Source organism: Xiphophorus maculatus, chromosome 1 (genome assembly GCF_002775205.1).
Source record: "Xiphophorus maculatus strain JP 163 A chromosome 1, X_maculatus-5.0-male, whole genome shotgun sequence".
In the NCBI taxonomy this organism is placed as follows: domain Eukaryota; kingdom Metazoa; phylum Chordata; class Actinopteri; order Cyprinodontiformes; family Poeciliidae; genus Xiphophorus; species Xiphophorus maculatus.
In genome coordinates, this window is record NC_036443.1 from 6,602,221 (window position 1) to 6,619,672 (window position 17,452).

General features: G+C 39.9%; 1 protein-coding gene across 3 annotated transcripts; it reads right to left on the reverse strand.

Annotated features, from left to right (window-relative positions):
• Nucleotides 1–4,702: 4,702 nt before the first annotated feature.
• On the reverse strand, nt 4,703–10,106 carry LOC111608032 (tumor necrosis factor receptor superfamily member 5-like). Of its 3 annotated transcripts, XM_023330281.1 has the most exons (11): nt 9,944–10,106; nt 9,679–9,853; nt 8,744–8,840; nt 7,568–7,661; nt 7,306–7,431; nt 6,661–6,816; nt 6,424–6,511; nt 6,157–6,338; nt 6,040–6,071; nt 5,905–5,947; nt 4,703–5,710 (listed from the first exon to the last, which is right to left on the reverse strand). In XM_023330281.1, the coding sequence occupies exons 3-11, from the start codon at nt 8,786–8,788 to the stop codon at nt 5,697–5,699; spliced, it is 780 nt and encodes a 259-aa protein (XP_023186049.1). In that variant the 5' UTR covers nt 8,789–8,840; nt 9,679–9,853; nt 9,944–10,106; the 3' UTR covers nt 4,703–5,696. The 3 variants fall into 3 exon arrangements, with proteins under 3 accessions (XP_023186049.1, XP_023186044.1, XP_023186053.1); XM_023330276.1 differs by lacking the exons at nt 9,679–9,853; nt 9,944–10,106 and adding an exon at nt 9,238–9,435; XM_023330285.1 differs by lacking the exons at nt 4,703–5,710; nt 9,679–9,853; nt 9,944–10,106 and adding an exon at nt 9,238–9,435 and having other exon boundaries at nt 5,941–6,071.
• Nucleotides 10,107–17,452: the final 7,346 nt, after the last annotated feature.

The following is a 17,452-nucleotide window of genomic DNA, read 5'->3' on the forward strand; positions in this document are numbered from 1 at the left end:
GTTTACTGTATGAAACATTAAAACACTCTGCCTATGAAAAACAATGCCATCCTCTTGAATGTTTTTACTTTGCTTTTACAAATCAATCAAAAATAATTACACTTTTATATTTCAAATCCTCCACCTCGTTTTAGTTTCAAAGTAAAAAAAAAACAAAAAAACAACAACAACTGCCTTTTGCAAAAGAATGGCAACATCATAGAAATGTTTGGCATAAAATGAGTGACTGCGTGAAAAGTCTGTGCTGGGATTGAAGCACAAGCTTGCTCATCCGGACACAACGGTTTTACTTCTTTTTGTTCTTCCTTGCAAAACTGTTGAAGCCGTGTCAGGTTGTGTGGGCGTCGCCCGTGGACAAGGCCTTTCAAGTCCACAACAATGTTCAGCTCTCTCACTTTTACTTTAGTAGGAAGAGTCTGAAACGGGAGCGAGGCGCTGAGCGTGGCCACCGGCCGACGGCTCTGTGTGCGAGAGCCGAGAGCAGACGGGCGACACTGCAGAGCAGATGGCGGTAAAAAAAGAAAGGATGCCTTTATTTCTTACCATCTTCGACGTGGAGCCTTTAAAGCCACGCAAAAAAAAAAAAAACAAATCTGTGGTTTTAAATGAAATCTGAATATTATAAATCTGGATATTTTCTCTACAAAAACCCTGGTGCTTTGAGCGATAGGCTTAAGTTATGACATTTTCCAGATGAAATAGTCATTAATTCTACCTAGTTATAGGTAGAACACGAGAAAAATAAATAAAAATTAATTAAATAAATAAAATCAACTTAACAAGCTAATATTTAAATAACATGTAACTTGAACTGAGAGTCACTACAATAAATCTGTATTTATGAGAAATTTTAGGTCACCAGTCCATTGCAAGGCAATGCAAAAACAGAGGGGACAAACACACACACACACACACACACACACCCCTACCTAAGGAAAATATATAGAGACCAATGAATGAGACAGTCATGTTTTTGGACTGTGAGAGGAAGCTGGAGAGAACCCACCTATGTACAAGGTGAAGATGCAAACTCCATGCAGAAAAGCCCCAGTCTGGGTTTCAAACCCAGGATCTTCTTGCTGCAAGGCAACAGTGTCCCACTCTGCTACTTCCCCTAGGAACTTCCCTACATATTCACCTTCGTGTACCAAGAGCCAACAAAGAGCAACGTCCACTGGTCTGGTCAATGCAGCCTCTGTGTCTCGATGCCTCTGTGTTTGTTCTTGTTCATTTTAACTATTTATTTAAAGAAAAACTCTTATCATTGTTACCTGTCACTGTTCCATATCAGGCATAACACGATCTTGGACCTGCATTGAGGTTCTTGTGTGTGTAGGGGTATGTGGGCGTGGGTGTGTGTGTGTGTGTGTGTGTGTGAACAGATGCAACAGCTGGGGCAAAACCAACCGATCCATCAAAATGCAGGTCAGCAACTGCGTTTCCAACATTGATCAACACATTATTCCCAATGTGCCAACAGACGCAGGGAAGGTTTGTATTATTTCATTTCATGCAAGTTACAGTTTCTGTTCACTGTGTTTACACAGCGTGTGGGGGGGTGCATGTGTGTGTGTGTTCATGAGCTCCACTCAAAGACTTTGTAAATACACTTCGCACGTCCCGGTGGGAAGAACACACAGCAAGCAGATTTAAGCACTGCCAGTTCTTACCTTACTTACATTTCAAATGGCTCCCACCATTTTCTCACACTTTGATTGTGAAACATTTTCAACTAAAACTTGTTATACCTTAAACTTATGATTTGCTTTTGATAACTAAAGGTGAGCACAAGAATTCAAAAAGACGCAGTTGCAACAGTTGAGCCTTGAAAGGAAGAAGAAAATCTGCCACCTGACGACAAAAGTATTTTTATTGTATTCAAACGACTTTTTTGTGGATTTTTAAGTTTTAGCAGTTTGTACTTACGGAGGACGAGAACTCCATGGCGAAGCGACTGAGCGCGGTTGGATTCCACTGTCATGTTCAGCATGGTGGGATTTCCTCTGGTGATGGACATGCGGTGGTCTTGCTCGGCTTCCTGGAACATCCGCAGCAGCTGATTGGCTATGACCCCATTGAGCACGGAAATGGCAACCATCGGCAACACAAAGGACAGGAATGCATTTACCTGTTTAGGAAAGGGCAACATGTTAAAGACTGGTTGAGTTAATCTGGACAAATACTAGGTGACGTTATCATTACTCAGATAACAGTTAGGACCACAAGTTTGACATTAAATAGGAGAAACCTTTTTCAGTACCAAGTCAGTAAGCATGATCAAAATAATCTATACTGGCTATAAAAGGGAGAATGGTGAGGAATATTTTACATACACTAACACATTTACATGCACTAAAAGTGCCATGCCTTTAATCAAATGCTGGAAGTTTGTTGAAAGTAAGTTGGTCTTTTCAGGTCAAATTAATGTTTCGAACAGACCATGGCCCTGTGTATACAGCCAAATTAGTTTGCAAAGTGGCTTATTACTCGGTACAAGCCTGGAAGCCTGGCTTCAGATAGCCCATCACTACATCATGCTGCACATGCTCTCATTTTAAGTTTTGCTATTGTCATTACTATAATTATGATTTTTCTTGTCATTAGCCTGATTTTTTTTTTTACTAATCCATACATCGACCACTATAACTTCTACAGTATTTCTTCATTTATATTCAAAACTTTATAACTAACTCCCTTCTGAACAAATATAGCAACCCCTTCTCCTACATTTGGTTTAACATGCTGTCTGTCAATAAAAAAATTAACTCTTGGCCATTAGCAATTAAGCTTCTTGCATTCCACTGTAATATGGATAAAACCATCAAATTTCACCATTGCTGGACTGTTGACTTTCATTTATTCCAGTTGTTAAAACTGCACTGATTGACTCAAAAGACAAATCTTCCATCTCAAGGTATTTTTCTGCCACTTTAATTATTATTTTAATTCGCTCTGTTCTACTGTCTGTCAGTGCTGAACAATTTATTACTTCCACAATAAATGCAACACATTTCTTTTTCTCCACCATCATTGTACTTTCTGAAGTTGGCCTCCATTTCTTCTTCTTCTTGGGTTTAATGGCGGCTGACATCCAACATTTAGATGTTTTATCGCCATCTACTGTAGTGGAGTGTGGACCCGATTATTTTTTCTCATCTACTTAAACTAAATTCATATTTATGATCCAGTTTCCTATAAAAAATGTGTAAATTATTATTTATTTTGTCATGTTTAACTAATACCTTAATGCCACACTCTCTTGTGAGCTTCAGTGACATCCCATTCCTAATCCATAAGGTTAAATATGAAGTTGCTTTTGCATCTAGAACAGCTTCAACTCTTCTGGGAACGTTGTCCACAAGGTTCAGGTGAGTGTTTGTGGGGATTTGTGATCATTGTTCTTGAAGCACATTTGTGAGGTCGCATACTGATGTTGAAGGAAAAAGCCCGGCTCTCAGTATCTGCTCCAATTCATCCCAAAAGTGTTCTGCACAAAGGTGAGGCCAGTCAAGTTCATCCACGGCAGACGCTACCATCCATGTCTTTATGGACCTTGCTTTGTGCACTGGTGCACGGCCATGTTGGAAAAGAAGAAGGCCCAGCTCCAAACTGTTCCCACAAAGTTGGGAACATGGAATTGTCCAAAATGTCTTGGTGCTGAAACATTCAGTTATTTTCACTGGAACTAAGGGACCAAGCCCAGCTCCTGAAAAACAACCCCACACCATAACCCCCCCTTAAGTAAACTTTACTTTTGGGACAATGCAGTCAGACAAGAACCGTTCTCCTGGCAACCGCCAAACCCATTCTCGTCTATCAGATTGTCAGAGCGATTCATCCCTCCAGAGAACGCGCCTCCACTGTTCTTTTCATATCACTTGGTGATGGTTTGGATGCAGCTGCTCGACCAGGAAACCCATTCCATGAAGCTCTCTGTTCTTGAGCTAATCTGAAGGCCACATAAAGGTTGGAGGTCTGTAGTGATTGACTCTACAGAAAGTTGGTGATCTCTTCGCACTATGTGCTTCAGCATCAGCTGCCTTCACTCTGTCAGTTTACATGCTGTACCACTTTGTGGCTGAGTTGCTGTCGTTCCCAAACACTTCAGTTTTCTTATAATACAGCAGACAATTAAATGTGGAATATTTAAGAGCGAGGAAATTTCACGACTGGATTTGTTACAGAGGTGGCATCCTACCACAGTTCAACGCTGGAGTTCACTGAGCTCCAGAGAGCGACCCATTCTTTCACAAATGTTGGTAAAAACAGTCTGCATGCTTAGATGCTCAATTTTATACACCTGTGGTAGTGATAGGAACATCTGATTTTGATCATTTGGATGGGTGAGCAAATACTGTTGGCAATTTAGTGTATATATACATATGTAGTAGAAACATATTTCAAAGATAAACTCACGTTTCTTCAAGAAAAGTAATTTTTGGGTGGAAACTTTTCAAGATGAACTCCAGTGAAGTCGCAAAATTCTAAGCAAATCTGTTTGTTATTCCTCATAAAATATGCTAGAAATATTCACTGGAGCTGAGAAGCAGGAGTCAAGGTTTTAAAGAAGGAAATCCTTTCTTAAAACATAACATTGCAGAAGTTTTTAAATTGCAGTGGCAGGCAAAAGTTTTCATATCCCTGGAGCCTTTCAATATTTTGTCACATTTTCAAACACAAACATAAGATATATTTTATTGGAATTTAATGTGAAAGACCTACACAAAGTGGTATGCAATTGTGAAGCGGAAAGAAAATTGTACATGATTCAAAATATTTTTTTTCCAAATCAAAAGCAAAGTGCAAAAGTATTCAGTCCCCTTTTTTCTGAGTGCAATTAGTTGCCTTCAAAAGTTCCCTGATGACGGCTAATGATTAAATAAAATCCATCTGTATGTAAAATAATCTCAGTGCAAACACAGCTGCCTCAGAGGTTGGTTAATGTGATCTCAAAACATGCAGATAAAAGCACTGGTGAGGTTCAGCGTACTCACGTTTCTTACAAAACGGCATAAAATGACGGATCTTTATTTGGCCTGGTTTGTTGTACATTACCTAACTCCATTCTGGGTTAAAGTCACACTAACTCTGACATTAAACAGTGAGCTTTGGCCTGGCCATTCCCTTCCTGTGCAATTTCACTCAATTTAAATCTCCCTCACTGCCCAGTCTGGAGGCTTTCTTCCCTTCACTCGGATTGTCTCTGGTAGAATTTCAACTGGACCAATCAGAAAACAGAAAGAGAAGATACGAACAACGACGCTGATTTTCGGCGCCGTTTTAGAATTGCAGTCTGCCCGTAGTTTTAGCAATTTGCAGCGGAGGAAGGGAACAAAGCCGTGCAGTCTGTGTTGGTCACACTTCCAAGATCTGACTAAACATCAGCAGCCTCCTCTTTCAGCTTGGCACTTATCTCTTATCAGTGACGGATGGGTTTTTTTTACAGTGTAGAATAATTTCTAGTAAACTTCTTAGCGCTGAACTGGTGCAAATGTTAGTGATTCAGTAAAATTGAAAACTTCAACAGAGTCCACGTCTCCAGGAAACAATCATTTCTCAACAGCCAGGAGCCGAGACCCTCTGGAAGAAGCAAAGTGTAGAACTGTAGCTGCTCCTTCTGCTCACTGTAAAAACAAAGATCCAACTTGCTTCTGCCAGTATCCCATAGCAGTAATCAGTCATTTTCTTCCAGGTGTTTAGTTTGCGGTTTCTGTACAGAGAATATTTAAAAAGGCAACGAACCGATTAGATATTGATAGAAACATCCAGAACAGCAGTTCAAGCAGAATCAGATCAGTTTGATTTCTTTCATTAGAGAAAAAAATCAATTTCAGTCTTTTAGAACAACGACCAGAAAAAACTATCTATCTGATATTATTAAGTAAAGAACAAAGTTCTTCTTACCTCGTACATTTAAACAGACTCCCTGTTCTTCTTCTGCTTGGTCCTTTCATGTAGAAGACGAGACAAATTATTGACTAAACTAAATATTGTTATCAATATCTGTTCACATTACAGTTCAGTTAAAAACCTACTTACCCTTTGGGGTTTTTGTCGTTTTGTAAAAATATCTGTTAAAAATTAAATGTTACAATTATTAAAACAGTAAAAAATAAAATGCTGATAATATTTTAACTACAGTTTTTTTCAACTCACTTGGTATTTTAATTTTTTTATTTTTCCAGAGAACAACAACAACAACAATTGCTGCTGCAACTAATAAGAAAATCACCAAAACACCAATCACAACTCCTGTGGTGTTGGAACTTTTTCCTCCACATTCAGCATCAGTTGAAGCTGTTCCTGCTTTTATCAGATGAAGGTTTTCCTTTTCACATCTGAAATAACAGAAACATGAATGCAGGTAAATCATTTGGTAAAACATTATCCTGTGTTTATGCTGTTTGTAAGAGACCAGCTTACTGTGTGTGAGGCTGACATGACAACATTGTTCCATCAGAAAATGATCCACTGCTGCATTCAGAGCATTCTGTGTCTGTGGAGGCTGTTCCTGGAGAAACACAAATCACTTTAAAGTTAGTCAGAAGATTCTGATCTGATTTTTAGTTCTGATCAACATGTAACTCAGTTTATTCTTTTCAAAAGTCAGAATTCATCTAAAAATAAAAGCATTTATGTGTTGAAGAGAATCAGACCAACCATTCCTGCTGATGTAATGTCCTGGTTCACAGCTCCTGTGTTTCTGTGCTACAGAACAACCTCCTGATTTAAGGTCTGTACAGTAGAATCCCTCCATTGGTTCACAAACTGTGTCTGCAGTTATTACACATTGTTGCTTTTCCTTCAGCCCAGCTCCTGTGAACATATTCAGATTACACATGTATGGAGAAAACTAACAGCAACATGGTGAATCTCAAGACATCTTTAATTGAGACAAAACAGCAGAGATATCAGAATCATTTATATTTGTGTTCATATAATAGCAGTTCAACATCACTAAGATTAGACACTGTTTCTATAGAAATGATATTTCTGCATTGTGAATAAATTTGTATCAGGTGTAGAGCGACACTTCTTCCAGTCACGACATGAAAGCTGCTCATTCTGTTTAATTACATCATGAACTGAAATTAGCAAGATGAAAAGGATCAACCACATAGAGTGAGTGATGTATTTTTGTTCCTGAAAAATAAAATAATAAAGATCGTCAATTTTTTTTAACACACTGCAGATATTACAGTATAACTGTTTGTGGCGTTGAGGAAGCAGATGTGAAACCAATTTCATCAAACAAAACAAAACATCTAAAAAAAAAACAAAGTTGAAGTTTCAACATAACTGCACCTGAGTCACAGGTAGAACATGGATTGCATCTCTTTAGTCCGTTTGGCTGGTCCATGAAAGTCCCGTCTGTGCAGGGCGAACAGAACGTATTTTCAAACTCTGTGCAGTCTGCTTTGACTCTTTTACCTGTTGGGAAATAAAGAGTTTCTCAATTTAAAGCGCAGGACGGTCCTTTGAATGATGAACAAACTTCAGGCAATGAAAGCAGAGTAGCTGTAACAGTTTATATCAGAATAAACCATAATTTATAACTGGATCTTACCAATAGGACACATAGGACAGCACTCTTCTCCCATCTGGTACTCAGTTTGATGACATGTGATGGAATCAACTCTGAAGTCTCTCATCAGAATCATCTGTGAAAAGGTTTTTCCAAGAATTAGAACCAGATTTCCTGCAGAAAGGCTCAAATCCCTTTTTTGATCAATTATTTAACTTTAGCAGTTCAGGTTTATGTCAACACCACATTAATTTATATCAACATTTTAATGTTAAGCCAGATTATAATAGTGGTCAACCATTTTTTAGCATCAGTTGCAAATTGTTGAGTTTAGTTTTATCTCTAAAGTTTCAATTCACAACACATTTAATCTCAAGGAACATTACAAGACTATTTATATCCAGAAAAGCAACAATCTATGCAATTTAGTTGTGTCCAAATTGGATTACATGCAGATTCCTTCTGTTTCTGCTTTTCTGTCAAACCTAAAAGTTTCAGATCATAAAACATTTTAAGTATCAGACAAACATAACCTGAGTGAATGCAATGGGTTTTTTTAAAGATAATTTTATTTATCAGAAAAGTACCAGTTTGACCAGTTGAAATCCCTTCATTCTCTGACAACATAAATTAGGCTAAAAGATCTCAAACAGAAATTCTTCATACACTTTGGAAATCTGTGATACTGATTTATCAGATCATCTGCCTGTTCTGCCTTTAACTACAAGGCATCACCACAAACATCATGTCCTCTGTGTGTCACAGAAGAGCATGATTGGCCAGCAGAGAGTTAGACTCTTCTGGCTCTGGACGTTTTAGCACAATCTCAAGTTCTGTATCATCCTTCTCTTCCTCAGTAATGCATTCAATTCTTAAAACAAAATATATAGTAAAACTAAAGTACATAATTTAAAAACTACAAATACACAAAGAATGTACTCAGCAAGATAAGTAAATGTGATTTATTACATTTCACCTGGGTCACTTTTTTTGACCTGGGTCAATATTTTTAGACATCTTAAAATATTTATTTTTTTTGTGTAGACAAAAATCATGATGAATTTGTTTTCTTAATATATAGATGTGATTATGAAGATACTCAAAGTTTAAATTAGTCAGGAAATTACCATTTTATAAGAAGCAATGTAGTATTAAATGATCCAAATCATATCATAAATATGATATCATAAATCATATGTATATCATAAATAAATTTACCAGGAGCACAAACATCGCAGCCCAAGCTTTTCTTCTTGAAATCATTCTCAAATGTAGCAGTAAACTTCTCGGGAGCTCAATAAATCCAAATGTCAGCCTGTAACAGAAAGTGAAAGTATAAAGGTGTGGCACCCTTCAAATATCAACAGCAATCACTACATTGAATTTACATGCAAAACAACTTCGGTTTATTTTGTCAGCTGAATATGAGTCACTGGTTTATGATCAGTAAACAGCAATTATTCCCAGCTGAGCCTTTGCTGTTCTCTGTTGTTACTAAAGTCCGCGACGTAGATGGATTTTGAAATGAATCCTTACGCACACACACACACACACCCACACACACACACACACCCACACACACATATAGGCTATATATAACAAGCTTACCTTCATAAAAATTTAAACACCTACGATTGGTGTTTAAATTAAAATAAATGAATAAAACGAAGTTATTTCATATTACATTTTATATGTAAATTCAACAAACTTACCTTCAGAAATATAAACTCCGACGATTGGTTTCTCTTTCAGTTACGCATCTTCTGCATTTGTAATGGCGTTTTAATGTTAATTTAGTAGGTTACAGGGTATTTATGGCTCGATCCATAATATTATTTTGAAAGTCTATGGTTCGACTAGGCCGCAGGGATCGGCAACCTTTTCTATTCAAAGAGCCATTTGGGACCGACTCCCAAAAGAAAGCACTTGGAGCCACAACCCATTTTGACGTCATATATATAAAACCTATATGCTATGTACAAAAATCGATACCATGTTGCGTTTATGAAATCAACGAACTGCTGCAGAGAACACAAAATTGTATTTCTGCATGTAACAAAACGCATTTTACACTTTGTTGATGCTCAATTTCAAACAAAATACCCTCTGTCTATTTGGGTCTTTGTATTTAAGAAATAAAAATCGAAACTTACCCAACCCGCACTGAAGGAGAAATAGAAACAGAATGCAGTCACCTGTCCTCCTCTTATTCAGGAGATAAAAATCAAAACTTATCCAAATATTATCCACCGGCACTGAACGAACCAAGCAAACCAAAAAATGCGCAGTCTGCTTCTGTGTCCCATCGCGTGTGTGTCACCTGTCCTCCTGAATTAAAAAAAAAAAAGACTATTTCACTTAACAATATATAGTTATGTATTTATATTTGTAGATAATCTCCATCTGTAAATGGCTTACCATGCTTGATTATTTCCTGAGTAGCCACGAAACTGGCACATGTAGTGGAGTTTGCGTCTTAATCCACTTCTTGAAGTGACTCCTGCTGCCTTCAGCCAAACGCATCAGCTCCGAAACGGCCTTTTTTTCTCTCCTCTCCCTCGGGATATTTTTTTAGGAAAGACAGAGTGTTTGCTCTTGAAATGTCTTTCAACATTTGACTTCTTGTTGTTTGTCAGTCTTTCGCCACATATTAAGCAGACTGGTGAACCAGTTTCATCAGCGGCGAAAGCAAAATGATCTGTCCACGTAGCATTAAATGTTCTGCCATCTTCAGAATGTTTCCTTTTCTTGCATTTATTCATGATGTATCTTCCAGGCAAGGATCAAAAAGTCAATAAATCAGTGCGCTAAAAAAAATGCGCTCTGCCAGACATGTGGGGTTCGCCAGGAATGCCTGTGGCACAACGGCGGACATGACGTATATTTTGGGTGCTAAAAATGTTCAAAACTTTTGTTTTAATGTTAGAAGTTTACCATAATCTTCAGATTTAGAAATTTATTTTAAAATGATTTTAATTTATAATTTTTTAATGATTTAATTTTAATAAAATACTCTATTTCCCAAAGTCACTGGGAGCCACAACAGAAGGATGAAAGAGCCACACGTAGCTCCGGAGCCATTGGTTGCCGACCCCTGTAGGAAGTCTGAGAGGAACCCTGACAGCATCATGGTTGCCTGCTGAATCACCTGGGCAGACAACAGAAGAACCCTCGGTATCAACCCCTAAAATAACCCAAAGCCCATCAGCGGAGCGCAGGTACCCTGTGAGGCACAGAGTTCCTCCAAAGAGACTGAATCTTTGAAAATGTATAAAGTATGATTTAGTTACTGCTAGTTGATTTTTGAAGTGATAAAGCATTAAGTGCTTTATCACTTGTTAAATTCTTAGTAAAGGCCATATGGGATTTATTTGCTGTTATTATGCATTTTTTTTCTACTTATTAGTTGCAGTAGAAATCTAAAAGGGGAGGAATGTAATAGAGTGGTTTGTTGCCCCTAGTGGTAGAAATACAGATATACCTGTTCTAGGTATAGTTCTTAGTAGGCCAACTTATTAGGTTGGGTTAAAACTGTACTGAAGTAGCTGTTCTGTTCCTGCGTTTCACCATTAAAAGACTTCGTCTCCACATTCCCTCTGCTTGATCTTTCCAACCCCAGAATATCACAAGGAATTTTATTTCTTCATCGTTAATTTAGAGGGTTACGGAAGAAAATAAAAGATTTATAGATCCCGTGTATTGCACGTGATTATTTTTTGTAAGTTTTATATTCCTCATTTTTCAATAAACCATTTTTTTTTTAAATCACCTACTTCACATCTCCGTTGTTTGCATTTGGATCCTCCATCAACCAACCTACAAATCATGACACTTGCCAAAATATATTAAAATACAAACTGAATAACCAAAATGACAACTGGCAGATCTAAATTTAGGATGATTTCCATTCAGTCAAGAAGTTAGGAAAGGATTCAAATCATTTTTTTAATAATGAGTTTTTATTTTCATGGTAGATCATCAGTTAAGCTTCCACAATGGCTGGATGTGGTTCTGTCGCTGTTCTCTACGGAGTAGAGGCATGATCGTTACGGAGAACCTCGCCGAACGGAGTAGAGGCATTGTTTACACGCGTGAACAGCTGATTGCGCTGTGTAAGCCTCTGCTGCGGCCCGGAGACAGGCCGGTGGTCCCAGAGGAGCTACGGAGGAGACGACGGGGCTGCAGGTCTGGAGTTAAACGGAGGGGGAAGAGGAGACGGCACAAACCGGCGATTATTGTGGGGAACGTGAGGTCTTTGGGGAATAAGACAGATTAAATCACGGCGCTGGTTAGGACCCAGAAGGAGTACAGGGAGTGCAGTATCTTCTGCTTCACGGAAACCTGGCTGCACTCGCTTATTCCGGACTACAGCGTGGAGGTCCCTGGATTTTCCTTGGTGCGGGGGGGGGGGGGGGGGGACAGGGACTTTTCCAAGAGTCGGAAGAAGAGGGGCGGCGGGATTGCACTTTATGTGAGTGAGAGGTGGTGTAATCCCGGTCATGTTAACGTGAAGGAACAGATTGTAGCCCGGACATTGAACTTCTGGCTGTGGGAATACAGCCGTATTATTTACCGAGGGAGTTTACGTCCGCCATTTTGATCGCTGTTTACATTCCCCCATCAGCTGATGCAGCGGTGGCCTGTGACGTCATCAGCGCTACTGCAGCCAAACTCCAGACTCAACATCCGGACGCCTTCATGGTCATCACAGGTGACTTTAACCATGCCTCATTGGACAAAGCGCTACACAACTTCCTGCAGTATGTTGACTGTCCCACCAGGGAAAACAAAATGCTGGATCTCCTGTATGCTAATGCCAAAGATGCATACAGCGCCACAGCCCTGTCCCCCCTTGGCAGGTCGGACCACATCTTGGTAATGATGACTCCCAAGTATGTTCCTCTAGTGAGTAGGCAGCCTGTGCGCATCAGGACGGTGAGGAGGTGGACACAGGAGGCAGCTGAGGCACTGCAGGACTGCTTTGGGTCAACAGACTGGGATGTGCTCTGTGGGCCTCATGGGGAGGACATCGACAACATGTCTGACTGCATCACAGAATACATCAGATTCTGTGAGGACACTGTCATGCCAGCCCGGACCGTGTGTTGCTTCTCCAACAACAAACCCTGGATTACCAGTGACCTGAAGGCACTTTTAAACAAAAAGAAGATGGCTTTCAGGTCTGGAGATAAGGAGGAGCAGAGGGGAGTTCAGCGTGAACTCAGAGAGACACTGAGGACATGCAAGGACAACTACAGGAGGAAGCTTGAGTATAAACTCAAGCAGAACAGTGTGAGAGATGTGTGGAAAGGAATGAAGAACAACACTGGAATGAAGGGGAAGGACACACAGGAGCCTGGATAGAGCAAACCAGTTTAACCAGTTTTTCAACAGGTTCAGCTCACCTCCTCCTACTCCCATATCACCACCAGCCCCCCACACATCCACACTGCCCCAAGTCGTTCAATCCACCTACCAGCATTCTCCAGCACACCACCTCTCCTTCAGCCCCCCCCCCATCTTCACTGCAGACAACAACACCCACCCCCAGCTAACAGTGAATACAGGCCAGGTTGAGAGACAGTTGGAGCGATTACACCAGGGGAAGGCTGCAGGACCTGATGGCATTACACCACGGATCTTGAAGACCTGCTCCATCCAGCTGGCCCCTGTACTGGCACACATGTACAACCTTGCTTGAGGCTGGAGAGAGTCCCGCTGCGGTGGAAGACATCACATGTGGTTCCTGCTCCCAAGAAGCCAAGGCCAGCCGACCCAGAGGACTACAGACCAGTTACTCTCACATCTCATGTGATGAAGGTCATGGAGAGACTGGTCCTGGCCCAGCTGAGGCCTAGGGTGAGGTCGTTTCTAGACCCCCTGCAATTTGCCTACCAGCCCCACTTAGGTGTTGACGATGCCATCATCTTCCTGCTGCAACGAGCACTGTCGCACCTGGATGGTGGAGGAGACACTATGAGAATCACATTCTTTGATTTCTCCAGTGCCTTCAACACCATCCAGCCTCTGCTGCTGGTGAGAAGCTGCGGAGGATGGGTGTCAACGACTCAGTGATCTCCTGGGTGGCTGACTACTTGACAGGCAGGCCACAGTTTGTCCGTCTGGGCAGTGTCCTGTCTGATGTGGTGGTCAGTGACGTAGGAGCTCCACAGGGAACTGTGCTTTCTCCCTTTCTCTTCACCTTGTACACCACTGATTTCCAGTACAACTCTGAATCATGTCACCTACAGAAGTTTTCTGATGACTCAGCGGTTGTCGGGTATATAGGGGATGGAGGGGAGGGGGAGTACAGGACACTGGTGGACGGCTTTGTGGAGTGGTCTGACCAGAATCACCTGAAGCTCAACATTAGTAAGACCAGAGAGATGGTGATTGACTTCAGAAGGAAGAAGACACCTTCACGGCCACTAAAGGTCAAAGGGGAAGTGGTGGAGGAGGTGGAGGATTACAAATACCTGGGAGTTGTAATCGGCAACAGACTGGACTGGGCATCTAACACTGACGCTGTGTGCAGGAAGGGGATGAGCAGACTCTATTTTTTAAGGAAGCTGAGATCCTTCAATGTGTGCAGCAAGATGTTGGAGACCTTTTATCACAGTGTTGTTGCCGGTGCCATCTTCTTTGCTGCTGTGTGTTGGGGAAGCAGCATCAGAGCCAGCGACTCTAATAGACTGGACAAAATCATCAGGAAAGCTGGCTCTGTACTGGGACTAAGGCTGGAGTCCCTGGAAACTGTGGTGGAGAGGAGGACATTGAAGAAGGTTCTGTCTATTATGGACAATAAACAGCACCTTCTCCACCACATAGTGGACAGATAGCGGAGCACCTTCTCACATAGGCTGCTCCAGCTCCGCTGTCGTAGGGACAGATACAGGAAATCCTTCCTGCCACATGCCATCTCACTGTACAATAAAAGCTAAATCATTGTTCTGCACTAATCAGTCCAATTTTGTACAACTGCACTGTGGCACACTTGCTGTACATATATTCACATATACATACTGTATCTGCATTTTTTGAATCTTTGCAAGGACTGCTCTAAGCTGCTTTTTATATTGCCAGCATGTTATATTTTATTTTTATTTTATCTTGTCTACAATTGCTACTCATTGGTAGTTGTTATTGTGTCTTGTCTCTATGCTGCTGTAACTGCGAAATAATTTCCGTGCTGGGATGAATAAAGTAATTCTATTCTGTTAAAATACCACATAGAATATTATATTCTTCTCAATAATCAATTGAAATAGTTTTACTGATGTTAAATGGGAATTGTAATGCATTTTCTGTACTATTATATATACTGTCAGAAGCAGAACATTCACGATAGCAACTGTCCCAGTTTCAGAAAGTTTTCTTTCACTCTGAGCTGGGATCTAAATGAGTTTAGGCCTGTCACGATAACAAATTTTGCTAAGTGATTAATTGTCTCAGAGATTATTGCGATAAATGATAATATTGTTTGAAGACCTTCTTACACTGATTTAATGGAAATGACATAATAATGCATGTGATTTCCTGTCAAAGATAGATACACTTTATTTTCAAAAGAATATTTAACACTGGAACTGAAACAAAATAAATAAAACAACCAAAAACAAAATGGATTCTCAGTCTCCATTAACAAAAATGTACTTGATAAAAACTAAACAACATAAAGCCAAAGTGGAAATAAATACTGCATTCAACCAAAAGATTATGAAGTCTGTATATTATATTCCCCTTCAGTAATAATTAGATTTAAATAGAGAAGATGGGCACATCGACTACCTGATGCAATAATTCACACTACACGATTTTTTGCTCCTATTTTTCCCCTTACAACAATATTAAAACGTTGGTCTTTCTAAGATTGTGTGGTGTGTTACGGTAGATCGTCGTTGCCGCTCAGATCTAAATCAGGGGTTTTTCCCCGACTGGGAGCTTAAAGCAGCCTGTTGAATGTGACAGGCAGCCAATCAGAAAGCGCGGATTCTCCTCGTGCTTTCTGAGGGGAAATTACGTCGGGGAATCCCAAACAGCTGATACGGCGCAACACGAAGTCCAGCTGTCATGGAAACAACATTAATGTTTATTCAACATTTCGTTAAAGAATATAGAAATGACAAGGGGAGGAGTTGGAGCGAAATTGCTACCGCAGTTGATAAACCCGGTAACTTTTCAGCTGTTCTTCGTTAACGTGACGTAAATAGGTTATAATGATTTTCATTCAGTCAGGACTTTACGCTGACACTAGCCACATGCATTGCAGGTAGATTGTAGTAAAGCATTGATTAATGCCTGGTTTTAAAATTAGTTAACTGGACTTGTAGCCATTATTTTGTGCCCATTGTTGGACACCACACGGCAGGAACGAACCCGATCGAACCGTTAATGTTTGGTCTGTCAGGTTTTGAAAATGGGCCGACAGCTCTAAGATCATGTCGTCATTTCCTTTACACTAAGGAAATGAGGAAGGGAGGAGTCAGTGGAGAGCACCGGAGTTGAGCTTTTTTTCATTCAGTGTCATTAACAGAAAGAGAAAAAGGCCGGAAGAGACGATAATGCCGATAATTAAAATGAGGTCGATAGCTTTAATTTATCGTACACTAATTGATTTATCGTTGCGACAGGCCTATCAGCGTTTCTCTTCTAAAGTTACATCTATAGTCACCGCTGAGCAGAAGAACTCAACGTATGAATGGCACATCTTCACCACTTTGCTACAAAAGTCACTATCATTAAGTAACTTTGTGAAAATAAAAGCATGACGTTATTTAATAAAAGGAAATCTATTATGTACAAAGTTATCCATTCATGCCTTTTTATCTGTAAATAAGAAAACACAACAAAAACTGTAATATTAGATGTTCAGATGTAATATTGGATGTTTTTTTTAAGGTTTTCAGAACACCTAAAAACATATTGGTAATATTAAAATTTAATGTCAGGTTCTTGTGGACAAAGTCACTGATGAGATTCTGAATAAGCAGGTTTCTTATAAAACTGTACAAATGTCTTGGTTTCGTTTCACATGGAATCATTGATTTACTGGTAGGACTTTGCGCTGCAATCGGCGGGTTGCTGGTTCAATCCTGGCTCCACCTGCCTCTGTCGTTGTGTCCTTGGGCAAGACAGTTCATCGTCTGCTGGTGGTCAGAGGACCTGGTGGTGCTGGTGCACGGCAGCTTCACTTCTGTCAGACTGCACTAGGAAAGATGTGGCTTCCCACCATCAGCTTGTGTGTGTGAATGACTGGCTGTAGTCTGAAGCGCTTTGGTGCCTCTGACCTTTATAAAGTTCTGTACAACTACAAACCAGTTACATTTTCTCCAGTGCAGCATCATGGATGTAGAGTGAGAACCATGGCTGGTGGAGAAAGGAGGATGAGTTTTAGCTGCTCTTCCTGATCACTGTAAAAACAACGACTCAGTCTCTAGTTTGTTTTTACTCAGACCCTGAATCATTTGATCTACAGTGATCAGTGATTTTCATGTGTTTAGTGTTTAGTTTGAGGTTTCTTGCACTGTACATAGAAAATAAAAAAAAAGTCACCAAATTGATTAAATATTGATGGAAACATCCAGAGCAGCAGCTCAAGCAGAATCAGATCAGTTTGATTTCTTTCCTTAAAGAAAAAAATCTCAGTTTTTCAGAATAATGTCCAGAAAAACAATCGGTCCTATAATATTCAAGTAAAGAACAAAGTTCTTCTTACCTGATACATTCAAAGAAACTTCTTCTGCTTTGACATTTTGTGTAGAAGATAAAGCAAATTATTGACTAAATTAAATATTGTTATCAATATCTGTTTGAGTTACAGTTCAGCTATAAACCTACTTACCCTTTTATGTTGATTTGGACAACAGCCTGTTAAAAATGAAATGTTACAATTATTAAAAGAGTAATACTTTTTAAAATGCTAAGATT